The sequence below is a fragment of the Phocoena phocoena genome, chromosome 11 (genome assembly GCF_963924675.1).
Source record: "Phocoena phocoena chromosome 11, mPhoPho1.1, whole genome shotgun sequence".
In the NCBI taxonomy this organism is placed as follows: domain Eukaryota; kingdom Metazoa; phylum Chordata; class Mammalia; order Artiodactyla; family Phocoenidae; genus Phocoena; species Phocoena phocoena.
This window is the reverse complement of record NC_089229.1, coordinates 69,952,453-69,976,950: the sequence shown is the minus strand read 5'-3', so window position 1 is coordinate 69,976,950 and position 24,498 is coordinate 69,952,453. Positions and strand designations below refer to the sequence as shown.

The 24,498-nt window shown below is 36.7% G+C and overlaps 1 protein-coding gene across 4 annotated transcripts in view; it reads left to right on the top strand.

Annotated features, from left to right (window-relative positions):
• PPHLN1 (periphilin 1) overlaps positions 1-24,498 on the top strand; it is a 141,345-nt gene that overhangs the window by 21,555 nt on the left and 95,292 nt on the right. For 2 of the 4 annotated variants that reach the window (XM_065886603.1, XM_065886604.1), the window contains 2 exons: positions 4,209-4,373; positions 7,013-7,074. In XM_065886603.1, coding sequence (XP_065742675.1) covers positions 4,209-4,373; positions 7,013-7,074 — 227 coding nt within the window. The remainder of the gene's footprint in view (positions 1-4,208; positions 4,374-7,012; positions 7,075-24,498) is intronic. The other 2 variants (XM_065886606.1, XM_065886605.1) reach the window with 1 other exon arrangement.

The window sequence follows — 24,498 nt, the reverse complement described above, 5'->3', positions numbered from 1 at the left end:
CTTCTCTTGTGGAGCACGGGCTCTAGGCACGCGGGCTTCAGTAGTTGTGGCACGTGGGCTCAATAGTTGTGGCTCGCAGGCTCTAGAGCGCAGGCTCAGTAGTTGTGGCGCACGGGCTTAGTTGCTCCGCGACATGTGGGATCTTCCCGGACCAGGGCTTGAACCCGTGCCCCCTGCATTGGCAGGCTGATTCTTAACTACTGCACCAGGGAAGTCCTATCCTAATTTTCTGGGGCAGTTCCAGTTTCAGATATTTGACCCATTATTCCCGAAAGCCATTGCAATGACCCAGAAAAATCAGTATTTCATTGAAAATTCAGTGAGTGAATTAAACCAATAAGTGCTACAATACAGAGACATGTCATAAAACATGAAGGATCAGAGTGAGGAAACCTCAGGCTTTTGAAAGCAGAAGTCCACCAGCCTGGTGGGTAATCAAATTTTTTAGTTAGGTGTGGTACTTTTCTAGTAAAAAGCATGTGATGCCAACAGGAGTGTAAAATTGAGATAGCAAAGTGGAATGTATGTTATGTATGTGGTGCTTGCTGTGTGCCAAGTACTGTTCCAGGTGCTGGGAATAGAGCAGTGAATAAGACCAAAGTTTCTGTGCCCATGAAACTTGCATTCATACTAAGTTGATTGTGTCAGGAAATAATGGCATTGAATAGTTACATGTACCATTGTACTTAGTTACTTTGTTGGTAGGTTAATGTTTTAGTTGTTTTTGACTTTTTATAAGGGTGAAAGTTAAGTATATGAAAGTAAACAAAATGATGTAATGAACTCCCAAGGACAAATCATTCAAATGGTAATTATCAACTCATGGTCAATGTTGTTTTGTCTATGCCTTCACCACTTTCCTCCCTCCTAGATTATTTTGAAGTAAATCCAAAAAGCCTTATTTCAAATGAAAATATTTCAGTATGTGTTCCTAAAAGATAAAGATGCTTAAGGGGGTGCTTATATATTAAAGTTTTTATTTTAAATAAAATGTTTTTGTGTTAAAATGGGTGCAAAGTATATTTTAAGGACAATGGAAAATAAATGTTTTTAAAGAAATGTAATCCTTATAATCTGTACCCAGTTAGTAATGAGCCTAAACATTAGTATGGGAAATTTGATGTAATTTATATATTGAATCAAAGAAAACATCAAACTTGGTGCTTTTACTTAACTAAAATGAAAGTGTTTCTCATAACAGGTAGTTATATTAAATTGGAATTTATAGAAAATGAAGAAATAATTGTTGTTTTGCAACAAGACACAATCACCATTTCAGATTTCAAAATTGCAAAACTAATTTGATATGTATCTTAACTGATCAGATTTCTATTAGCACAAGCAAACTGTGAATAGTACATATTTCAGAAATGCAGACAGCCTTGTGGTAGGAATTGTCTCGTCTCTAAGGTAATGACAATTACAAAAGTGTAAAAAAACAGAACTATAACTTCTCAAAAACATGGTTAAGTTTATATACATGTTTTTGCTTTCTACGTCCTGCCAGAGTGGATAAATGATTAAGTAAAATGGGTTTTCAAATTTATTGTTTTTTTTTTTAATGAACTACATATACTTTTTATTTTTGGTCTGACTGATCATACCATTAACACTATGGAGAAGCAAATCCGATGGATCCATCTGCATTTTAAATAATAGAAATGTTTCTATTCCATTGAGTTTATTTTTTAATTAATTGAAAATGATCCTGTTGTCCTTAAAAACACTCTATAACATATTCTTCATAAGTCATAATTTTTATTTCTGGTTTATGTATTATGGTGCCATTGTTTTCCAAAACATTTCTAAAAAGGAGGTTCCAAACATCAGTATCTGAAGCCTTGTGTACTTCCATTAGCATTTAGGAAGGAAAATTACATATTTATAGCTTAATGTAAGATTTGTACAAGAATTTCAAACAGTGGTGGTGTTTCCTTTCAGATCTGGCTTTGTAAGTAATATAAAATACTGTTTGAACTTTCTTAATAATATAAGCTTTTGAAAGAGAAATTCTGAAATCTTTGCCTCTCATCATGGATTTTATCGGAAAGAAAAAAATTCTTGAATGGTATATCTTGAATGGTATGAGCTATGAACTCTCTGAAAATAGTCTTGCTTTGTCACAGACTCCTACAGTCATCTTCGTTTCCTTAAATCTTTTCATAGAATGAGGGAATTTTCCTTAAGATTAGATGCCTACAGAGCAGAGATGGTATAATGTTACTTACATTTGAAGACTTTCTCAAAACATAAAGGAAATGCCAGTTTCATCTTCATTGCTAGATGTAAGAACTGTCATTAGGAGATTTTTTTCTTTTGCTGATTAACAAGTTTGGAATGATTATTTTCATTTGTATTATTTTGTAGAAACAATTTGTTAAATATATAACTAAATGTGACTTGAGTTTTACTTCTTTGAAAGTTTTACCATATACATTTTAAAATCCTGAAATAACTTTGTAGTAATTTGGGGGAGTTGAACACAGAAACAGGCTGCTTGGTAAAGTAATAAGCTGTCTATTAATAGAAGCATTAATAGGCGTATATGCTCACCCCACCATCCCTTCACCAAAGCATGTACAAACAAGGGTGTTGTGGAGTGGAATTTTATGGTTTCTTGAAACTGGAGAAATCAGTGATTCTAATTTTATGTATAATAAATTTTGAAATAGAAAATGCTATAAATTGTAATGTTAATTTTGGCTTAATGCCAATTTTTTTAAAGAAACTCAGTATTTGTTTAGATTTAATTGAAATCTCTGTGAAAGATAGTGTTTAGAAGAAAGAGTCAATAAATTCATTTGTGTACTATATTTTATGTAATCATACAGAATATATATTACAATTTAATGTCTAACATACTAAAGAAGGAAACCAAGTTGTATCCCCATAGAAAAAAATTAGGTAGGTCATTTTAACTGTCAAATAGATATGAACTATTGATTTTATTTTTTCCTAGCACATTGACAAATTTCCTACCCATCGGGAAATTTGAATTGGATGTAATTATTTATATCTGAATAGTTGTAGTTATTAATGCTAAGAAGTAATGTAAGGAAATAGACACTTTGAGGAATTTAGTGTTTCACTTAGACTTGCAAAAATAGTAATCAAAATAGCAAACATTTTTTGAGCACTTAGTGTGTCCTGCTGTGCTAAATGTTTTACAAATTGGTTTTTATTTAATCCTCACAACTCCATGAGGTAGGTAACTAATATTAATCTCATTTTGCAGATAATGAAACTGAGACTTAAGGTGGTAAAATAACCAGCCCTGAACATTGGGCATTATATTTTGGTTTTTCATTTTGTGAAATTAGTTAACTGATATTGATCATATCGTATACTTAGATAGCTTGCCAGTTTCTTTCCCATATACCTCATCTGATATTGATAAACATGGCAAGATTGCTTAAGACCAGATTGTTTACAGATATATGTTCTGTAGCTCTCCAGTTCTTCTTGTTGATAATCATTTTTGTTTAGTTATTTTACAACAGCTTCTTGTCTAAGACAGGTGTTCTTGTCTAAGACAGGTGTTCTCCCTCTGTCCAGTTTCCCAACTCCCACTAAGAATCCATTCAGCTGCTAAAACTTTAAAACATTAACGTATTACTTTGAAAATTAGTTCAAATTTTATAACGAGTTTTATTTTGCTTCAAAACTCGTGATGTCCAAGTCTCTCCTCTCTCTAGTGCTGCTGGAGAAATGGCAAAATGTTTTCTCTAGATCTTTCTAGCTCAGTATTACCTCCCTGTTTGCTGTTGGTTATGTGTAAAAATCTTATATTTCTTCTGAACAGTACTTCAAACACAGTAGACCCAAGATGTGTGCTATCTTAAATGGTTTTACTTATAAAATTCCTAGACAGTTAGGGATTAGAGCTACTGTAACATTCTCACTTTTGTAGTTTATTTTTTATTAAAACAATAATATTGTACTTTTTCTTTTACTTATGATTGGTTTTTTGCATTGCTGCATGTTATTTTAAACACCTGGCTTTCTTCGTTGAACAGTTTTATTTCCTTTAATTCATGTGAAGACCTTACTATTAGTTATAGTCATGTTATTTCATTAATGCATTTTTGTTTGTTTATACATTTACTCTATTTGATTAAGGATAAGAACTCCTGTGCTTTTTTAAAAACCTTTCCAAAACCAAATAGAGAAGTTAGTGATTTTTATATATTTCTTTTTGTCTGTTTTAGGATGGCTACCGTAGAGTAGTTAATATTGTGCCAAAGAAACCACCACTGCTAGACAGACCTGGTGAAGGAAGCTACAGTAGATATTACAGTCATGTTGGTTACCGAGAATATGACGAGGGCCGCAGTTTTTCTCATGATCGAAGAAGTGGTCCACCTCACAGAGGAGTATGTAAATTTCCCCCATGTACTAATTGTTATTTTTTATAAGTTTAAAAAATCATGTAATTTTTGAAATTTATGTGACTGGCCATGAAGGCAGTTGAATAAACACTTCCTGCTTGATGCTCTGTTGACTTGCCTGCTGGAGCTGTCAAATGGGAACTGGTAGTCAAGAATCTTGGGGTGCTGGACAAAGTGGGTAAGCCCTCTGGATAGCTCTATCTAAATTACATTAATTCCAACTAGCCTGCTTTTTTATCCCCTAAATTGGCAAGGATTTGCAGAACCAGATAAAGGTAATCTTATCTATTGCTTTTGTATTCAATAAGTGATAACCAGGTAGTTATCTTTTACTAGATGTGCCCACTTACAGTTACTTTATTTTTATCATGATGAAATGCTGTGGGTAAGGTTGGGTTAAGGTTGTTGAGACTCAGTCTCATTTTTGTTATTATTAAAGTCTACTTCCTAACTCAGATTAGAAAGCCCTCAAAACATTGCCTTTCCTATAATAAGCACTTGTTAAGTGTTAGCCATTATTGCTATTATTATTATGTTTTTTCTCTTGATCATCTTTAGTAATCTAGAAGTATATATTTAATGTTGCAATAATCTGTTATTGAACTTGATTAAACTATTCCTTGGTGCACTTCCTTTGACCTAGCTTGCATGTTTATAACATTCCTTTGCTAAACCATTTTCCTACATTTTCTCCTTCCCTTCTATATAATGTTTAACTAACAGTACATATTCAGACATTGCTTATGATAAATTTGACCTCACAGTAGCCATTGGAATTAGTTTCCTTACTTTACACCTGAGGAAATGGAGCTAAGGTGATTTACCCAAGATAAGTATGTATGGGAGTTTAGTTCTTTTACTACCACATCATCGTGACCCTTGACAATTCTAAAGTGGCAGTGAGACTATTCAATATTTTCTTGTGTTTGTTTTTAAGTTTGGGGTGTTATAGCGTCCTTACTTCTCAATAGAATTGATTTTTATTTTGTTCAATTTTAAATGTCATGCTGTTCCTTTAGGAAGAAGGGTTTGGTATTGAAAAGTAAATACTATGTGTTATCTCTGTTTTAGAAATGCTGGATTTTGCCATCAGAGCCATTCTTCCAGGTAGTCTCAAGGAGAAACAGTTTGGCCTTTGCATAAACAGTTGTTATCCCTCTTAGGAAAACCCTGTGGCCATTTAGTGTAGACAGGGAATTTTGGATTCATTGGACCAATTTGCATTTGAAGCCGTATGGACAAGATTTTTTTCTAAAACCTTGCAGCATAATAGTGCCTCGATAATATGTTTTACTATTGTTGTTACAAATTGTGTTTATTCGTACTTGACACATTTTCTCTTTAAATTTTCTTCAAACAAACAAGCAGGCCCACTTGAGATCCTTAGGATTCTCATGATGCTAATTCTTACCTAGAGTTCAGTTAGTATAAAACAAACTGCTTACTTGATCCAATATTCTCTTATAGCTATTGAGTTTTTTCTTTTGTTTGTTAATAGTTTAATGTTGGGAAGGAAAATGATGAATACATTTTACTTCTTTAAGAATAGAGTACGTGATGCTAAAGAGGAGGATGAAGATAGTATTTATTTTAGGTGAATCAGTGTTTCTGATTGTAGGTAATGCACATGTTACAGTTGTCCCTCGATATCAGGGGATTGGTTACAGGACCCACCAGGATACCAAAACCTGAGGTTGCTCAAGTCCCTTATATAAAACGGCATAGTATTTGCATATAACCTATGCATATCTTCCGTATACTTTAAATCGTCTCTAGATTATTTATAATACCTAATACAACATAGTGCTATGTAAATAGTGGCTGGCATGCAGCAAATTTAAGTTTTGCTTTTTGGAACTTTCTAGAATTCCCCCTTCCCCAGTATTTTTGAGCCGATGCAGAACCTGTGGGTATGGACGGCTGATTGTACATTGCTCTTTGTATAATTTTAAAGTAATTGACTATGGATTACCATGTGGTTCTTTTATATGTATCTTTTCCAAATTTGTTTTAGAGGACAACGTGTACTTTCTTTGATTAATTTTAAACTTAGTGCCACATCTTGTTCTAATATAGCTTATCAGTAAGTGTTGATTTCTTATTATATTGTTTCCAGTTGTGGTTTTTAATGGGAGGTAGGTTGAGAAAAGGAAACTTGAACAAGAAGAGTGGAAAAGTGACAAGTTCTTCATTGGGCTTGAATGTGAAAATTGCTGAGCAAACTTGACAGAGGAAGAATAAAATGAAAGGTTGAGAAATGTGTGCTTGGCTAAATTTAAATTGAACCTTTGTTCTCGAACAGACTTTCTGTGTTGTGAATATTGGCATGTGCTTTTGGTAATAAGGCTGTTTGTGCCTACCAAAGAAATACTTTAAGTATTTTAATAGAGATAAATGGTACCACAGGTTCTCAGTCTACCAAATTAGTTGTTGAAATGGATGACTTGCGGTATCCTTTTTACTTTTTTATGCCTTTGAAGCTCAGAGAAATTTAGAAAGGTGTCTTTGCCCTCATATTATTTTGGTCTTAGAGACTAGTTTCCAGTAGTTCTGTTAGATACATATATACCCTACCTGACCAAAATAATGTAAATGAATAGCTAAGTAACGTTTTTCTGTTATAGGATGAATCTGGCTATCGGTGGACAAGAGATGATCATTCTGCAAGCCGACAGCCTGAATACAGGTAAAAAGATAAAAATAACATAATTACTTTGATATTTGCCTCACCGAGATGTCTGCTATTGAAATCTAACCTCAAGGCACATCAATGAAATATTTAATAGGATTTAAAAATTTGAAAGCAATATATTAATGTAATATGTAATGTAATGTAATATATTAATGGCACTAATAGCTAGTGTTCTGTATCTCTTGGCATTTTGTAATTGACAGTAAAAATATATATTTAAAAATATTTAAACTCTTGTTATATTCTTCTCTAATTATTTAATTATTCTTAATGGGTCATGTGGATTATAAGGTATGTATTTGCTTAATTAGAAAATAAGGCATTTTTTTCCAGAAGTATCCTTCTTGAAAATATTTGAGTCATTACAAATTGTCTCCTATGAAAAAGCATCTCTCAGTTGCTTTATCTTGATCAATTAAGTTCTGTTGGGAAAATGCATTTTCGAAGGACCTTGATCATTGTTAGCTTTGATTACTTAATGGAAGCATTTGATAGAATAGTTAGAAAAAAAGATGGACATATTTAACCAGGTTGATAGTTGTTTTTTTTAATGATTTCACTCTGGTAGTGTTGGAAGTTGTAAAAGGAGCCTTTTAAAGATCTCTTATAGACTGTCAGACAAGAACCCCAAACTCATGGAGAATGGCAAGGAGTAACTGCCACAGCTCCATAGGTGCCAGAAGTAGACAGCTGGATTCAGTGGATAAGAGCAGGGCAGTTAATTACTCATAGCACAGCAGACAGAAGGGGCATCAGCATGGCAGTATTGGTTTCCTGCCCCCAGGTCCCACAGGGTGATGTGATCAGCAGAGATGGTGGCTATGCATTGCAGCTAAGGAACCCAGAGTTAAGTGCTAGGTACCTTTTGTTGCAATCAGGAAGCAAGCCAGTCCTTTCCCAGGGAGTAAGCAGTCACATGGTAATTATGCTGTGGTCACCTTGACCTGTTGAACTGTCTCTTGACCAGTTACAGAAACTCTTCAGTATCCCTGGATGGTTAGGTCTTTCAGTTTGGTATGTATGGCAGGCATGTACAAGGATGTTCAGAACTCATGGCAGACTGCCTCTCTCAAAAGAAGCAACAGAGATAATAGATGCTGAAAAATACTTTGATAAAATGTAACACTCAGTAATTATAAAAACTGTCAGCCAGCTAGGAATAGAAGAGAATTTCCTTTATTTGATAGGCATTTGCTATACTGAATGGTAAAGTTAGAAGCATTCTCCTTAAAACCAGAACAAAGCAATAATGCCTGTTTTCACTGCTTCTATTCATTATGGTAATGGTGGTCTCAACACCTTCAGTAAGACAAGAAAAATGAAGGTTAAGGGTTAGAATGAAAGAAACAAAACTATTTACAGATTGTATAATTATCTATGCAGAAAATCCAAAGGAGTCTATAAACTATAGAACTACTAGGATATTAGCAAAGTTCAGTATAATAAAATCAACTATCAGCAGCATAAATTAGACAACGTAATTTAAAAATACTATAGCAGGGACTTCCCTGGTGGTGCAGTGGTTTAGAATCTGCCTGCCAATGCAGGGGATACAGGTTTAAGCCCTGGTCCAGGAAGATCCCACATGCCATGGAGCAGCTAAGCTCATGCGCCACAACTACTGAACCTGCGCTCTAGAGCGCGCAAGCCACAACTACTGAGCCTGCATGCCACAACTACTGAAGCCCGCATGCCTAGAGCCTGTGCTCTGCAACAAGAGAAGCCACCGCAATGAGAAGTCCACACACCTCAACGAAGAGTAGCCCTGGCTTGCTGCAACTACAGAAAGCTCATGTGCAGCAACGAAGACCCAACACAGCCAAAATATATATTAATTAATTAATTAATTACAAAAATACTATAGTACGAAAACTATAAGGAGTAATAAGAATAAATTTAACTGAAGTGTGTGAGACCTATTTGGATGAAATTACAAGTCATTTCTAAGGAACATTTTAAAGTCCTGAGTAAAAGGAGCAGCACAGCATCCTTGGCTATGAAGAGACGGTATCACAAATATGTCATTTCTCTTCAGATTCAGGTGTGAATTCAATGTGGTTCCAGTCTAAATTCTAGGTTTTTTTTTTTTTTTTTGCATAGAAGTTGGCAAACTGATTCTAAAATTAATATGAAGAGTGAGGGGCCAAATAGCAAAAATAGTATTGAAAAACGTGTGAAGACTGAATATGCCATATAGCAAAACTTATTAAAGCTGTAGTAATGTAAACAGTGAAACAGAATAGGGAATCTGGAAGCAAACCTAGATATTGAAAAACATGTGAAGACTGAATATGCCATATATCAAAATTTATTAAAGCTGTAGTAGTGTAAACAGTGAAATAGAATAGGGAATCTGGAAGCAAACCTAGATATTGAAAAACATGTGAAGACTGAATATACCATATATCAAAACTTAATTAAAGCTGTAGTAATGTAAACAGTGAAATAGAATAGGGAATCTGGAAGCAAACCTAGATATGTTGAGGAATTTAGGATATTAGTAGTATTAAAAATCAAATGGGGAAAGAATGAACTTTTTAATAAATAGTACTGGGACAAACTGCTATCCACTTGGGGGAAAAAAATGTGAAATTGGAAGTCTGGCATGTCAACATAAATAATCTGATATAATAGAGACCTGAATATGAAAAGCAAAATTAAAAAAAAAAAACACCACAGCTTTTGGTTAGATTAGCTAATGGTTTATATTTCTCCCTAAATAAACAGCTCTTCTGTTTTTTGAAACAGCTCTTGGATTATTTTAATTCTGTTGTTTTTCATTGTTTAAAATAAGAGTTTCTGTTTTTATCTTTTTTCTTTTTGAGCATTTTTTCCCCTGTGCCTGTGTATAATTTTACATAAATGAAGTAAAATCATATATGTGACTCCTCAGTCTTAACAGCTATATTAACAGCTTGGTGTATATTCTACTTTTCTCCATATTCATAGGCATTTGGGGTATTTGATTTTTGTTAATGAGATCATGTTACACACACTTTTCTCTAAGTTGCTTTTCTCCTTCAGAGGCTTGTGAAAATCCCTCCGAGTTATTTGGTTTACCTTTAATTTGAATCTTTTTACTGGCCAAGTAATGTTCCATTTTGTGGCTATACCAAATAATTTAGTTGTTCACCTATTGATGAATATTCACGCTGTTTCCAATACAAAACAGTGCTGCAATAAATCTGAGTACATAATATCTTTAAGAAACAGTACTTTGGTTTCTATGGGATAGATTGCCAAAAGTGGAGTTTCTGGGTCAAAGGGCATATATATTTTAAATTTTAATAGATGTTTCCAGTTTGCTTTCTAAAAGCCTAAAACACTTATGCTTTCATTTTAAAACTCTAGTATTTTAATTCAAGTTTAATTTGTTTTCCTTTTTTTCTTTTCTTTTTTTTTGCGGTACACGGGCCTCTCACTGTTGTGGCCTCTCCCGTTGGGGAGCACAGGCTCCGGACGCGCAGGCTCAGTGGCCATGGCTCACAGGCCCAGCCGCTGAGCTGCATGTGGGATCTTCCCGGACTGGGGCATGAACCCGTGTCCCCTGCATCGGCAGGCAGACTCTCAACCACTGTGCCACCAGGGAAGCCCTGTTTTTCTTTTTTATTTCTCATTGGTGAAGCAATTTTTATTTTTTTAATTTTTATTGGAGTATAATTGATTTACAATGTTGTGTTAGTTTCAGGTGTACAGCAAAGTGAATCAATTATACATATATCCACTCTTTTTTTTTTTTTCAGATTCTTTCCCCATATAGGCCATTACAGAGTATTGAATAGAGTTCCCTGTGCTATACAGCAGGTTATTAGTTATCTATTTTATATATAGTATTGTAAATGTCAATCACAACGTCCCAATTTAACCGCCCCCCCAGTCCACTGGTAACCATAAGTTTGTTTTCTACATCCGTGACTTTACTTCTGTTTTGTAAATAAGTTCATTTGTACTCTTTTTTTAGCCTCCACATATAAGATTTAGATTCCACAAATATCATGATATTTGTCTTTCTGTGTCTGACTTACTTCACTCAGTATGACAGTCTCTAGGTTCGTCCATGTTGCTGCAGATGGCATTATTTTGTTCTTTTTTATGGCTGAGTAATATTGCATTGTATGTATATGTACTATATCTTCTTTACCCATTCCTCTGTTGATGGACATTTAGGTTGCTTCCATGTCCTGGCTATTGTAAATAGCGCTGCAGTGAACATTGGAGTGCATGTATCTTTTCGAGTTATGGTTTTCTCTGGGTATATGCCCAGGAGTGGGATTGCTGAGTCATATGGTAGTTCTCTTCTTAGTTTTTTAAGGAACCTCCATACTGTTCTCCATAGTGGCTATACCAGTTTACATTCCTGCCAGCAGTGTAGGAAGATTCCCTTTTCTCCACATCCTCTCCGCATTTATTGTTTGTAGATGTTTTTGTTGATGGCCATTCTTACCCTTGTGAAGTATTTTTCTTATTTATTAACATAAGTAAAGTTTTGAAATTTCCTTTAAGCATTGTTGTAACTGTATCCCACTGATTCAGATATGTAGCAATTTTATACTGATTCTGACATAGTATATTCTAGTTATTCTGTGATCAGAGAATGTTCCCTGTATTCTTACTCTGCTGTTTGAAATTCATTGATCATTAGTTGATCAGTTTTCTTATCTGTACCGTGAGCATTAAAATAAGATATTTTCTTCTTGAATTTTTTCTGGATATATATATGCATCTCAGTGTTCATAGAAGCACTATTTATAATAGCCGGGACATGGAAGCAACCCAAGTGCCCATCAACAGACGAATGAATTAAGAAGACATGGTATATATATATATATATATATATACAATAGAATATTACTGAACTATAAAAAAAGAATGAAATACTGCCATTTGCAGCAACATGGATGGACCTAGAGAATATTATGCTAGGTGAAATAAGTCAGAGAAAGACAAGTGCTGTATCACTTAAATGTGGTAACTAACAAATAATACAAAAGAATGTATATACAAAACGGAAACAGATTCACTGTTATAGAAAACAAACTGGTTACCTAAAGGGAGAGGGAAGGTGGAAGGGACAAATTAGAGGTATGGGATTAACAGATACAAACTACTGTGTATTAGTATAAAACAGATAAAAAACAACTATATACTGGGTTGGCCAAAAGGTTCATTCGGTTTTTTTCCGTAAGATGGCTCTAGTAGAACTTAGTTGTCTTTAACTTCATTCGAAACAATTTTGTTAGATTGTATGTGACCGCTGTCATATCAGCGTGCATTAAAAAAAAAGACATCAAAATTGGTGAATTTTTATGTAGCCATTTTAATACTGAAGATGGAAGAAAAAAAGCAACATTTTTGGCATATTATGCTTTATTATTTCAAGAAAGGTGAAAACGCAACTGAAATGCAAAAAAGATTTATGCAGTATATGGAGAAGGTGCTGTGACTGATAGAACATGTCAAAAGTGGTTTGGGAAGTTTCGTGTTTGAGATTTCTCGCTGGACGATGCTCCACTCGCGGGTAGACCATTTGAAGTTGATAGCGATCAAATTGAGACATTAATTGAGAACAATCAACATTATACCACATGGGAGATAGCCGACATACTCAAAATATCCAAATCAAGCATTGAAAATCAATTACACCAGCTTGGCTATGTTAATCACTTTGATATTTGGGTTCCACATAAGCAAAACGAAAAAAACCTCCTTGACCATATTTCCTCATGCGATTCTCTACTTAAACGTAATGAAAACGTTCTGTTTTTAAAACAAATTGTGTCGGGCAATGAAAAGTGGATACTGTACAACAATGTGGAGCAAGAGATCGTGGGGCAAGTGAAATGAACCACCACCAACCACACCAAAGGCCGGTCTTCATCAAAGAAGGTGATGTTGTGTATATGGTAGGATTATGAGCTCCTTCTGGAAAACCAAATGATTAATTCCAACAAATACTACTCCCAGTTAGACCAACTGAAAGCAGCACTTGACAAAAAGCATCTGGAATTAGTCAACAGAAAATGCATAATCTTCCATCAGGATAACACAAGAACGCATGTTTCTTTAATGACCAAGCAAAAACTTACAGTTTGGCTGGGAAGTTCTGATTCATCTGCCATATTCACCAGACATTGCACCTTCAGATTTCCATTTATTTTGGTCTTTACAAAATTCTCTTAATGGACAAAATTTCAGTTCCCTGGAAGACTGTGAAAGGCATCTGGAACAGTTCTTTGCTCAAAAAGATAAAAAGTTTTGGGAAGATGGAATTATGAAGTTGCCTGAAAAACGGCAGAAGGTAGTGAAACAAAAAGGTGAATACGTTGTTCAATAAAGTTCTTGGTGAAAATGAAAAATGTGTCTTTTATTTTTACTTAAAAACCGAAGGCACTTTTTGGCCAGCCCAATACTATATAGCATAGGGAATTATACCCATTATCTTGAAGTAACCTGTAATGGAATATAAACTGCAAAAATACTGAATCACTGCTGCACACCTGAAACTAACACAATATTGTAAATCAACTATACTTCAACTTTAAAAAAGGATTAAGTGATTTTACACATACAATGCATATTTTACCATGCCTGTCACATAGTAATCATTTAATAAATGTTAACTGTGGAAAAAAAGCAAGGTATATTCTCTTTTCAGGGTATAGAGTTAATTCTATATGGTATATTCATTCATTTGGTAAGTGTTTACTATGTCAGGTACTCTTCTAGCCTCTGGAGACAATAAGCTCCTACTTTCACGAAGCCTACATTTTACTATAGATTATAGATAGTAAACAGATAAAAAACAAAACATAATTTTTATGAAGAAAAATAAAACAGGATAGTGGAGTAGAAAGTGCTTCTACTTCAGCACCTTCCTGTACCTTCACTTGATGTCTGGATGTCTTCAGTAACATTTCACATTTTACACTATCACAAAAACTATAGCTTTTACTGGCTGGCATCTTTCTGGAGCTTCTACCTAAAAGACTTTGTGAGTGGAAAATAGCTGTTGTTCTAGGGGGAAAAAATTACTGCATTGTAAACCAGACAAAGAGAGTAGTTGTGTATTTTTGTAAGAGAATAATGTTCTGAGCAATTAGGAGAACCACGCTAGTCAGTGTTTTGGTTTTTGTCAGTGGGGTATACATAATAATTCCTTATTGTGGGAAGGAAATATTAGAACATTTAAAATATTTCATTTGAAACAGTTTTTAAAATTTAAAAAAGTTGCAAGAATAATTCAAAGAATTCCTGTAATCCTTCACCAGAGACCCCATTAATGTCTCCAACACTGCCCCAGTAATGCACTTTATAGCAGAAAGATCTATCTGACCTCATGGGTCATGCTTTTGTAGACTTCCTTAATCTGGAACAGTTTCTCAGTCTTTCCTTGATTTTTATGGCTGTTTTTGGCAAAATGAATACAGGACAGACATTTTATAGAATGTTTCTCAATTTGGGTTTTTCTGTTGTTTCTTCGTGATTAGATCCAGGTTATGCATTTTTTTCTGATGCAGTTTCTGAAGTGATGCTGTGTTCTTTTTATTGCATCCTGTTAGGTTGCACATGCTGTTGATTTGTCCCCTTATTAGTATTGTTGTCTTTTATCACTTGATTAAGATGCGGCCTGTGAAATTTCTTCACTGAGAAGTTAGCCTCCTCCCTTAAAGTTAGTGTTTGTGGGGAGATACTTTGAAAGTATGTGATTATGCCATTCTTCATCCCACTTTCAACCCCTAGTTTTAGCATCCATTGATGTTTCTTGCCTGAATTAATTATTAATGAGATGCTTTTAAATGGGTGATTCTGTAATTAGGTGCTTCTTTCTATATTTATTATGCAGGCATTCTGTTGTGAGAAGAGCTTTCTCTTCTCTCCACCAGCCCCTTTAAAAAACAAACAAAACTTTGTTCTTTGTGGTATAATCTGTTGCCACTATTATTTTGATGCCCGAATTTGGCCAGTGTGAATCCCTTCAAAGTAACTTCTGTGTTTTCTTTTAAAAATATTTTGTTGTGGTAGAATATATATGACATAAAATATGCCATTGTAACCATTTTCAGTTATACAATTCACTGGCATTAATTACATTTACAGTGTTGTACAACCATCTCCACTATTTCCAAAACTTTTTTTTTTTTTTTTTTGCGGTACGCGGGCCTCTCACTGTTGCGGAGCTGCGGACGCGCAGGCTCAACGGCCATGCCTCACGGGCCTAGCCACTCCGCGGCATGTGGGATCTTCCCGGACTGGGGCACAAACCCATGTCCCGTGCATCAGCAGGTGGACTCTCAACCACTGCGCCACCAGAGAAGCCCTGGATAATGTCCACTTTTGATGTACAAAATTTTTAAATTTGATAAAATCTAATGTATCTATTTTTCCTTTTGTTGCTAATGTTTTTGTGTCATGTAAGAATTTATTGCCAAATTAAGATGACCTGTGTTGTTTTGACTTATCTACCTCATTTTTTTGATTATTTCTGCTGAAAGATGTTCATGATCCTTTTTATACTTTCCCTGCCCTGACCCTAAAATCAGCAATTTCTCTAAGGAACACAGGTTCTCTTTAGTGGAGAGTGGTTTTTTATAACCAAGATCTGGACACTAGGTGCGTGCATGTATGCACGCGCACACACACACACACACACACACACACGCACACCTTTACATCTGTATTTAATTTTTACAGTATTTACATATATGAGTTCATGGCAGTATCTTTTCCATATTTTACCCTGCTTCTTCATCAGTGAGAAACCTGGCTTCCATTTGTTGGTAGAGTCCTCCATGGCTCTCTTGCACTCCTACACATCTGGCCGAGTTACACCAGGAGTGCAAGGCCCTGATCACTTTTTATCCATATTATTTCTCAGAGCTGAGTGTGTAATGAGCAAGCACTCTTGAAGGATAAGGTAATATCACCCTTTGTGTCAAAGAGCAGTCTTGCTTATTGCTTGGGGTAAAAATAGTGGTTTTTTACTTGGGTTCCCCAAGTTCAGTGTTCCTTGGTTATGAACCAAACCCATGACATGTGCATCCACCTGGGCTCATATCATATCATCCCTGTGGGACTTGGGACCTGGGGAAACTGACACAAATGTGCCAGTGCTTATGTTGTTTGCTATGCTGATGTATTAAGTACTTTGTCTCTGACCCAAGAGTCTTGTGTCTTCTGCAGGCATCCATGAAACAGTAACAGTCTAACTCATTAGCTTGTAAATAGAGTAAAATCTGACCTCAGACCTGAAACCGGCACCCTCAATATATTTGCTTACATTCCTGTACATAGTTAATCCTCTGACCCTGTCGGTCTTTCTTCTCATACTCCCCAGCACCTTCCTTTTGCAGATTGCCATCACTGGCTGCTACTGGGGTGCCTTGCTTTCACACCATCTTCCACAGGTCTGTTACTGGCAGTGGAACGTTCTGTTTTATGTGTTTCATATTGCAGCACATTACGTACTTTATAAATCTAGCGTGTGTGTGTGTGTGTGTGTGTGTGTGTGTGTGTGTGTGTATTAGTGGTTTATATTCAAATATGTTTTATTAATGGGACTGTGGAATCACTGGAAGCAACTGGATGAAATAACAGCTAACAGAGGAAAAGAGAATGTATCAAGTTTTCTATCATCCTCATGCAACAACCCCCACCCCCGACTTGTCACTTTCTTCTTTTTTTTTAATATCTTCATTGGAGTATAATTGCTTTACAATGTTGTGTTAGTTTCTTCTGTACAACAAGGTGAATCAGCTATATGTATACATATGTCCCCATATCCCCTCCCTCACTTTCTTATTTAATAGAGCCACATACCTGGTAATTTGTCTACATTTCAAGTATATCATTGCCTACTAATCTTGGTTCTGTATTTACTCAGTGATTATATTATCTATTTGTTCAAAACACACTTGTAGATGAAATTCAGAATATGTTAGGATTTTTTTTCATTTTGTATTCAAGGAACATGTCATACTTTATTGATTTAGATAGAATGACGTTATTTTTAATAGTCACTTTTCCCCCTGTACTTATGGGGTCTTATAATAAACCTTAGGATGGAATTTATTTAAAGTACTAAATAATATCTAAAAATATGGAACAAGAGTGTCACCAAGTGGTCAGTATACTTTATTTTTAAATACTGTATTTTTTTCCTGCATTCACATATGGAAAATTTTGATTTAGTTAAGTATTTCATACATATTGATTTTTTTAAAAGAGTAGATTTAATTTTTAATTTTATTATAGCTATTTTATCTTCTTAGGTGATAATCTGATGGAGAAAAATACTGTATAATATCTTTTTTCTTTTTTAAAAATAATTAATTAATTAATTAATTTATGGCTGTGTTGGGTCTTAGTTTCTGTGTGAGGACTTTCTCCAGTTGCGGCAAGCGGGGGCCACTCTTTTTTTTTTTTGCGGTATGCGGGCCTCTCACTGCTGTGGCATCTCCCGTTGCCAAGCACAGGCTCCGGACGCACAGCCTCAGGGGCCATGGCTCACAGGCCCAGCCGCTCCGTGGCATGTGGGATCTTCCCGGACCAGGGCACGAACCCGTGTCCCCTGCATCGGCAGGTGGACTCTCAACCACTGCGCTACCCGGGAAGCCCCGGGGGCCACTCTTAATCGCGGTGCTCCGGCCTCTCACTTCCGCGGCCTCTCCCGTTGCGGAGCACAGGCTCCAAACGCGCAGGCTCAGTAGTTGTGACTCATGGGCCTAGCTGCTCTGTGGCATGTGGGATCTCCCCAGACCAGGGCTCGAACCCATGTCCCCCGCATTGGCAGGCAGACTCCCAAACACTGCGCCACCAGGCAAGCCCCATCTTTTTCTATTTAGTTCAGGGTTACAAATGTTTATTGAGTGTTTACTATGTGTAGGCCACTGTGTTTGTATCACTGACTTACAGTCTAGGTAGTGAAATAGATGCACAAGTACATAGCATAATATAATATGTGCTGAAGTTTCATCAAGTGCTGAAGACAAATAAGCACTTATCCTGTACTGAGGTTTTATTAAAAGTTTCTGGTAGGGGTGGATAATTTGAACAGAACCTGAAGGAAAAGTAAGAGTTAATCAGAAAAAGAGTAACAGGGACCATATTCCTGCAAAGGGAAGAGCATGAGCAAAGCTGTGTAAAGCATGATGTGTAGAGCTATTAATAGGTGATTATGTAAGAGCTGGGGAACTGTGGATTAAACTATAACTAAGAAGTCTGGGTTTTATTCTGTTAACTGTGGGGAACTACTGAAAAATTTTAGCTTGGTAGAAAGGGGGGGGGCTACAGTAATGCAGTCAGGTTGTAGCTTGTCTTCAGTGTAGGGGATGACTTTTAAAGATGGCACTAGGGCTTCCCTGGTGGCGCAGTGGTTAAGAATCCGCCTGCCAATGCAGGGGACACGGGTTCGAGCCCTGGTCCAGGAAGATCTCACATGCTGCGGAGCAACTAAGCTTGTGCGCCACAACTGCTGAGCCTGTGCTCCAGAGCCCGCAAGCCACAACTCTTGAAGCCCGGGCGCCTAGAGCCCGTGCCCTGCAACAAGAGAAGCCACGCAATGAGAAGCCCACACACCGTAGCGAAGAGTAGCCACTGCTCACTGCAACTAGAGAAAGCCTGCGCACAGCAACAGAGACCCAATGCCGCCAAAAATAAATAAATTTAAAAAAAATAAAGATGGCACTAGAGATAGAATAAGAAACCATGAATATCTTAATTGGAGAAAGGGAGTTAGGGGTGGAGGAAAAGGGTTAAATTTGATAAATGCTTAGGAAGTGAAAAATCAGCAAGATGTGGTTGTTGGATGTGGGAATAAAGAAGAGGGGAATATCCGGAGTCCGGGCGGCGTCCGGCATGGGAGCCGGGGGACCACGATGGTAAAGAAGTGGAAAGGCCGTGTTGTGATCGACTCAGACACGGAAGACAACGACAGCGATGAGAACCTGGATCAGGGGACACAGGTTCGATCCCTGGTCCGGGAGGATCCCACATGCCGTGGAGCAACTAAGCCCGTGCGCCACAACTACTGAGCCTACGCTCTAGAGCCTGAGGGCCACAACTACTGAAGCCCGCGTGCCACAACTACTGAAGCCCGTGCGCCTAGAGCCCATGCTCTGCAACAAGAGGAGCCACCACAACGAGAAGCCCGCGCACCGCAACAAAGAGTAGTCGCCGCTCGCTGCAACTAGAGAAAGCCCACGCACAGCAATGAAGACCCAATGCAGCCAAAAATCAATAAATAAAATAAATAAATGTATTTAAAAAAAGAAAAAAGAGGGGAATATCTGCATTTTTTGTTTGTTTACTGTGTGTGTAATAATACCATTATCTGAGATTGGCAGTATAGGAGGAATGGTTTCAAGGGAGGAGCTGCATTCAAAATTGAGGTTGTCCAAGGAGAAGGTATAGTTAGACAAGAGCAGTGGACTAAGGTCAGAACCCTAGGGAACACTTTTATGGAAGTGGTGGAAAATAAAGCTTTTTAAAACGATATTATGGGTCACCGATGTCTAATGCAACTGAGTATTTCAGTGATATAAAGATTAAAATATCTCTTGGGTTTGGCAGTGTCAGGATGAATGACATGTGAAGGGGCTAGATTCAGCCTGGGTGGATAACTTTTTAAAAAATACTTAACTGGGATGGAAAGTAGGCAGTGTTGTTAGCTGGAGAAGGACACTGGCTAAAGGGAGATCACCTAAAACCTTTTTTTAGCTGATCAGTAATTTGAGCATATTTATAGGTTGAAGGGAAAGAGAGGTTGAAGATACAAGACAGAAAAGGGAAAACTGATTAAGCAGGTGAATGAGGATGAGGATGAACACCATTGATAGAAGGGCTAACTTTTTTTTTTTTTTAGGTAGCTGTGGTGTGGCATCCTGACAGATAGTTTTGTTATTTTAACTAACTTTTATTGGAGTATAGTTGATTTACAGTGTTGTATTAACTTCTGCTGTAAGGCAAGGAGAATCAGTTATACATATATCCACTCTTTTAGATTCTTTTCCATTATAGGTCATTACAGAGTTTGAGTGGAGTTCCCTGTGCTATACAGTAGGTTCTTACTAGTTATCTGTTTTATATATAGTAGTGTGTATATGTTAATCCCAATCTTCCAATTTAAGAAGGTCTAACTTTTAATGGTGGGGAGGAGAGAGTTATATACCAAGAAAGGAAGGACAAAATTAGGGGTGGGCAGATGAAGGCAAATTGGGGGAGACGGGTGTGGGCTAGCAGCTGACGTAGTTCATGCCTAAAGATTGCTGTATTTTTCAGTATGTAAGGTAACTCATTGAGAGTGAAAAGTTTGGTGCTAGGTTAAAGGACTTGGGGAGAATTATCAGCATATAGAATACTTGCTGGCATGAATGGGAGATTGGGCTCACTAATGATAAATAAAAATATTACTAGTGGAGTTGAAGGCACAGTGGAAGTCAGAGACCATGTATCCAAAGGGGGACCAATCTGTAGGCTTGTGTAATTTCTCTAGGATATGGCAACCCAACTGTATCAGTGAAAAAAATCACAGATTTTAGAATTAACTCAGGCTTTGGGTTGCCTTAGATGATGTATCAGAATTGCCAGGAGGGAAAGTTAGTGGTTTTCATAAAGTATTTCAAACACTAATTTAGGCTGGAAGCACAATAAGAATGGGGTTCATGGATTGCTAGGAAATATAGGAGACTTAAGGTATCTATGAGGTGTAGGTGGAGTTATTGTAGGAGTGAGAATACTGAAGGATAAGACATTGTGATAAGAATGCAGTATTGGATTCTGAAGAAGAGCACCTCTGGGTAATAAGTGGCAAGGTTTTGGATTTCAGGGAGTGCCTAAGTATTGTGAAGAGGTAGGAGGTGGTCAAGGAATTGCTACCGTGCTGCACAGATGATCCACATGAATTCTGAAAGTCACTCATGATGTAGATAGGATATGTTACAGTGCAGACTGTGTCATTGAGTTAAAGGCTTTAGGAAATGTGGGAAAATTCCCAGAAGGTTGGTAATATAGGCAATGTGGGGTTACAGTGGGAAGCCGTTACTTTAAATAAGGAGTTGTCGGGCCCTTTCTCCCTTTTCTTAGAGGATGTAGGATTTAGAACATAACCCTGTGCCCCATATACCTCAGGAGCTTGAGGTAAAGTCATCAATGTGCACTTATTACTCAGGAGTTTGAGGGGAGATAGTATTTGTGTTCTATTGCCAGGTTTCAGTTAAAGGGAGTTGGAGGGATTGGTTTATGAAGAAGCTGATATGAAAACATTACAAGATTGACTCAGATTACTATATTTTTGTTACGTGAGTGAAACAAATACAGTTATTAAATATAAAGTACTTGTAATACTTACAGGTGAGTAGTTAACATATTTGTTTATCTGTGGTAATAATGCCCCTGTCTATCAATGGCAGTAACTCATGTGCCTACGGTGGCCAGTTAGGGAATGTAAACGAATGCCAAGGGTCAGATTGGAGCAGCTGCTACCTGGTACCAGCTGATCTTTGCTGTTTAATAATATAAGGCCACTGTGGCCTGCTTCAAAAGAAGTCAGAAATCCAGATTTTTAAAAAATGTTAGATCTCTTGATTTTTCAGTGTTCACAGCTAATTCAAACAAGGGTTTGTGATCTGTGGAGTAGGGTAATAATCTGGGATTCCGAAATGAAGAGCATGTAAAAGCAGCTGTCTCATAATGGCGTTTCTCAATCCTGGCTGTACTCTGAATTAGGTGTAAAGCTTTTTAAAAAAAAAAAAAATACTCCATAATTCCTGGTCCTCACACTTGGTGATCTGATGTAATTGGTCTTGGGTGGAACCTGTGCATCAGTATTTTTAAAAAGCTCATCAGATGTTCTAATGTGAAGCTAGACTTGAGAACCGTTGATCTAATAGGTAGTATGGCTCGACAACAGTCCAGAAACTGGGGGATCATGTTAACAGTGACTTCTTGGCACCTTCTCTCATTTGTGCTAACTTCATCTTGAATCTTTTATTTTTGACAGCAGTTACTCCCTTTGCTTATGTTTCTAAAACTTGTGTTCATAAGAATTGCTTAGGAGCTCATTAAAAATGAAGATTACCAGTCTTCATCTCAAGAGATTCTGATTCAGTAAATGGAGCCTTAGAATCTGAATCATCTGTATTTTTCACAGGCCCCCTGGATGATTGTGATGCAGAGGGTCTGAGGACTGAAGTTTGAGAATCTCTGACCTGTACTGTCTGTTGCTGATGGCAGACAAATCTGTATCTCTGGCCTTGGCTTGTTTTCTGAGCTCAATATTTCCACATCCAACTGCCTATTAGACACATTTTCACTTGGGAATCCCAGAGTTTTCATTGAAAACTTTTAATTTCATCATTCTTGAAAAGACTTCAACCTCTTCTTCACACATCTTAGGCATGTAGGTAGACTACTTTTCCCAGCCTTCCTTCCAGCTAGGTGTGGCCATGTAACTATTTATCTCCAGAATAATGTGAGTAGGAGTTCTGTTTCTACACATGTTCTTCCACACGCATTTACCTTTTCCCATGTTGCAGGGTGGACCCTGGAATGCAATGGCAGCAGGCATGTGACCTTGGAAGCCACATGTTGAAATAGCAGAGTGGTCAGCCAGGGTTCTTGGGATGATGCATGGAGCAGAGTCTCTCACCTTGGAAGGCCTGCCCTAGCCTGTTTCTTGGTGGTTAGATAGACTTCTTTTGTGTAATGACTCAACATTACATTTTTTGGTATTTTTGTTATAGCAAGTTAGGAATGTTTTCCTTAATAACGTTAGGCACTGTTTTAGGTGTCAGTGATCAAATTGTGAATAACACAGAAAAGATCTATATTCTAGTTGGGAGATCTCAGCCCATATCTCATTCCCAGATTACTTTTAACTGTAAAGAAGTGGTTTTGTGGAAAGAACTCTGCACTGGGTCCCCAAACTTCTCATCTCAACTCTGGTATAAGACAGTTACTTGATTTTGGGGTAGTATAGAATAGAAAGTAATGTGGGAAATCCCTTAGCTTAAGTAACAGTACCTCTCGTTCTCTTGTTCCACATTTAAAAACAGATATTTGAGGTCTGCACTTAACTTATTCTTAACCCTGCTCTACTAGTTACCAAGCTGCTTTCTCTAAATGATTCCTGAAAATTTAATTCCTTTTTGAAGTTCTTGTTGACAAGAAATGAAGTAGCCAGTATTTTGTGTGAAGTATTTCTGAGTGTTGAATGTGGGAAGGAAAGAAAGATGAGGTCCTGAATAAGAAGTAAAAGGCTTTCTTTCTCCCCCTTGTTCCCTCCCATTGTATCTTTGCCTGATTTTTACTCTCAACCAGTAAACATAGGTCTGCTGAAACTGAGAGGTTGATCACAATTTGTCCAGCTTGGTGTGAGGGGTGGAATTAGTTTGGGGGTGTATATTAACAGGTGAGAATCCTGAACTTTTTAAGTCTGCTTTTGAAACCAGCATTCAAGGTAATTATAGTGTCGATTGCCCCAGGTTCACATTTTGAGAAACAGTGCCTTATAGCATGTTAGTTCTTCCCATCTTCCGTTCTGTAGGTGACTTTGCCCCCTATATATATGTCCAGCATTATGGCTGAAACGTTTGTGACACAGCCAAAGATGCTGTCCTAGCTCTCAAGTTATATACTTTTTTGATAATAAAAATGATCAGTTCTGTTAAATATATGATTTTTTTGGAGAGGCCTCATAGTAAGCATTCTAGTTGTACTTATATTTCTTCTCTTTTTTGATTGGATTCATTATATATGTTGATATCCTCGTTTTCAACATAGCTAGAAACTTTAGAGTTTGAAGGCTTTTGATGTAAGTTTTCTTTGTGCAGTAAATGGAACTTCGTCTTACTTGCAGTGCAGAGTTACACCCTGTGAATTATGGAATGACAATTAAAATGTGCTCAAGTTCCCAGTATCATGTTGCTGTGTTTAGCACGCTTCAGGGGCATCTTTAAACAAAATTCTTTCTTAAAATCAGGATGATACTTGCACAAAGAAAATTATACTAGTTGATATTAATTGAATTTTATAGCTAATCATGAGTGTTGGGACTAACGCACTTTAAAAGACAAAAGTATGAATAAAGCTGTGATACTTATTCAATCGATTCTTTTAACTTTTTTTGGACAAACTAATGATAAACTATAGAGATTTTATGTTTTGCATTTTCAGTACTAAATGACAGTTGTATATGTGGGTTTGTTTTAATTTGCACCATTCTTCAGGAGACAGTTCTGTATTTAAGAATGTTTAACTTAAATTTATTTTACTTACGTGATTTTAAATACTTAGATTTTCTTGTTAAAACGGGATTTTTACATCTGAAATAATTTTAAGGAGTCTTAATTAGTGATCAAGAAGACAGAAATCTCTAAGTATTTCAAATAGAGGGTTAGTCATTAGCAGTTCAGGGTCAACCTA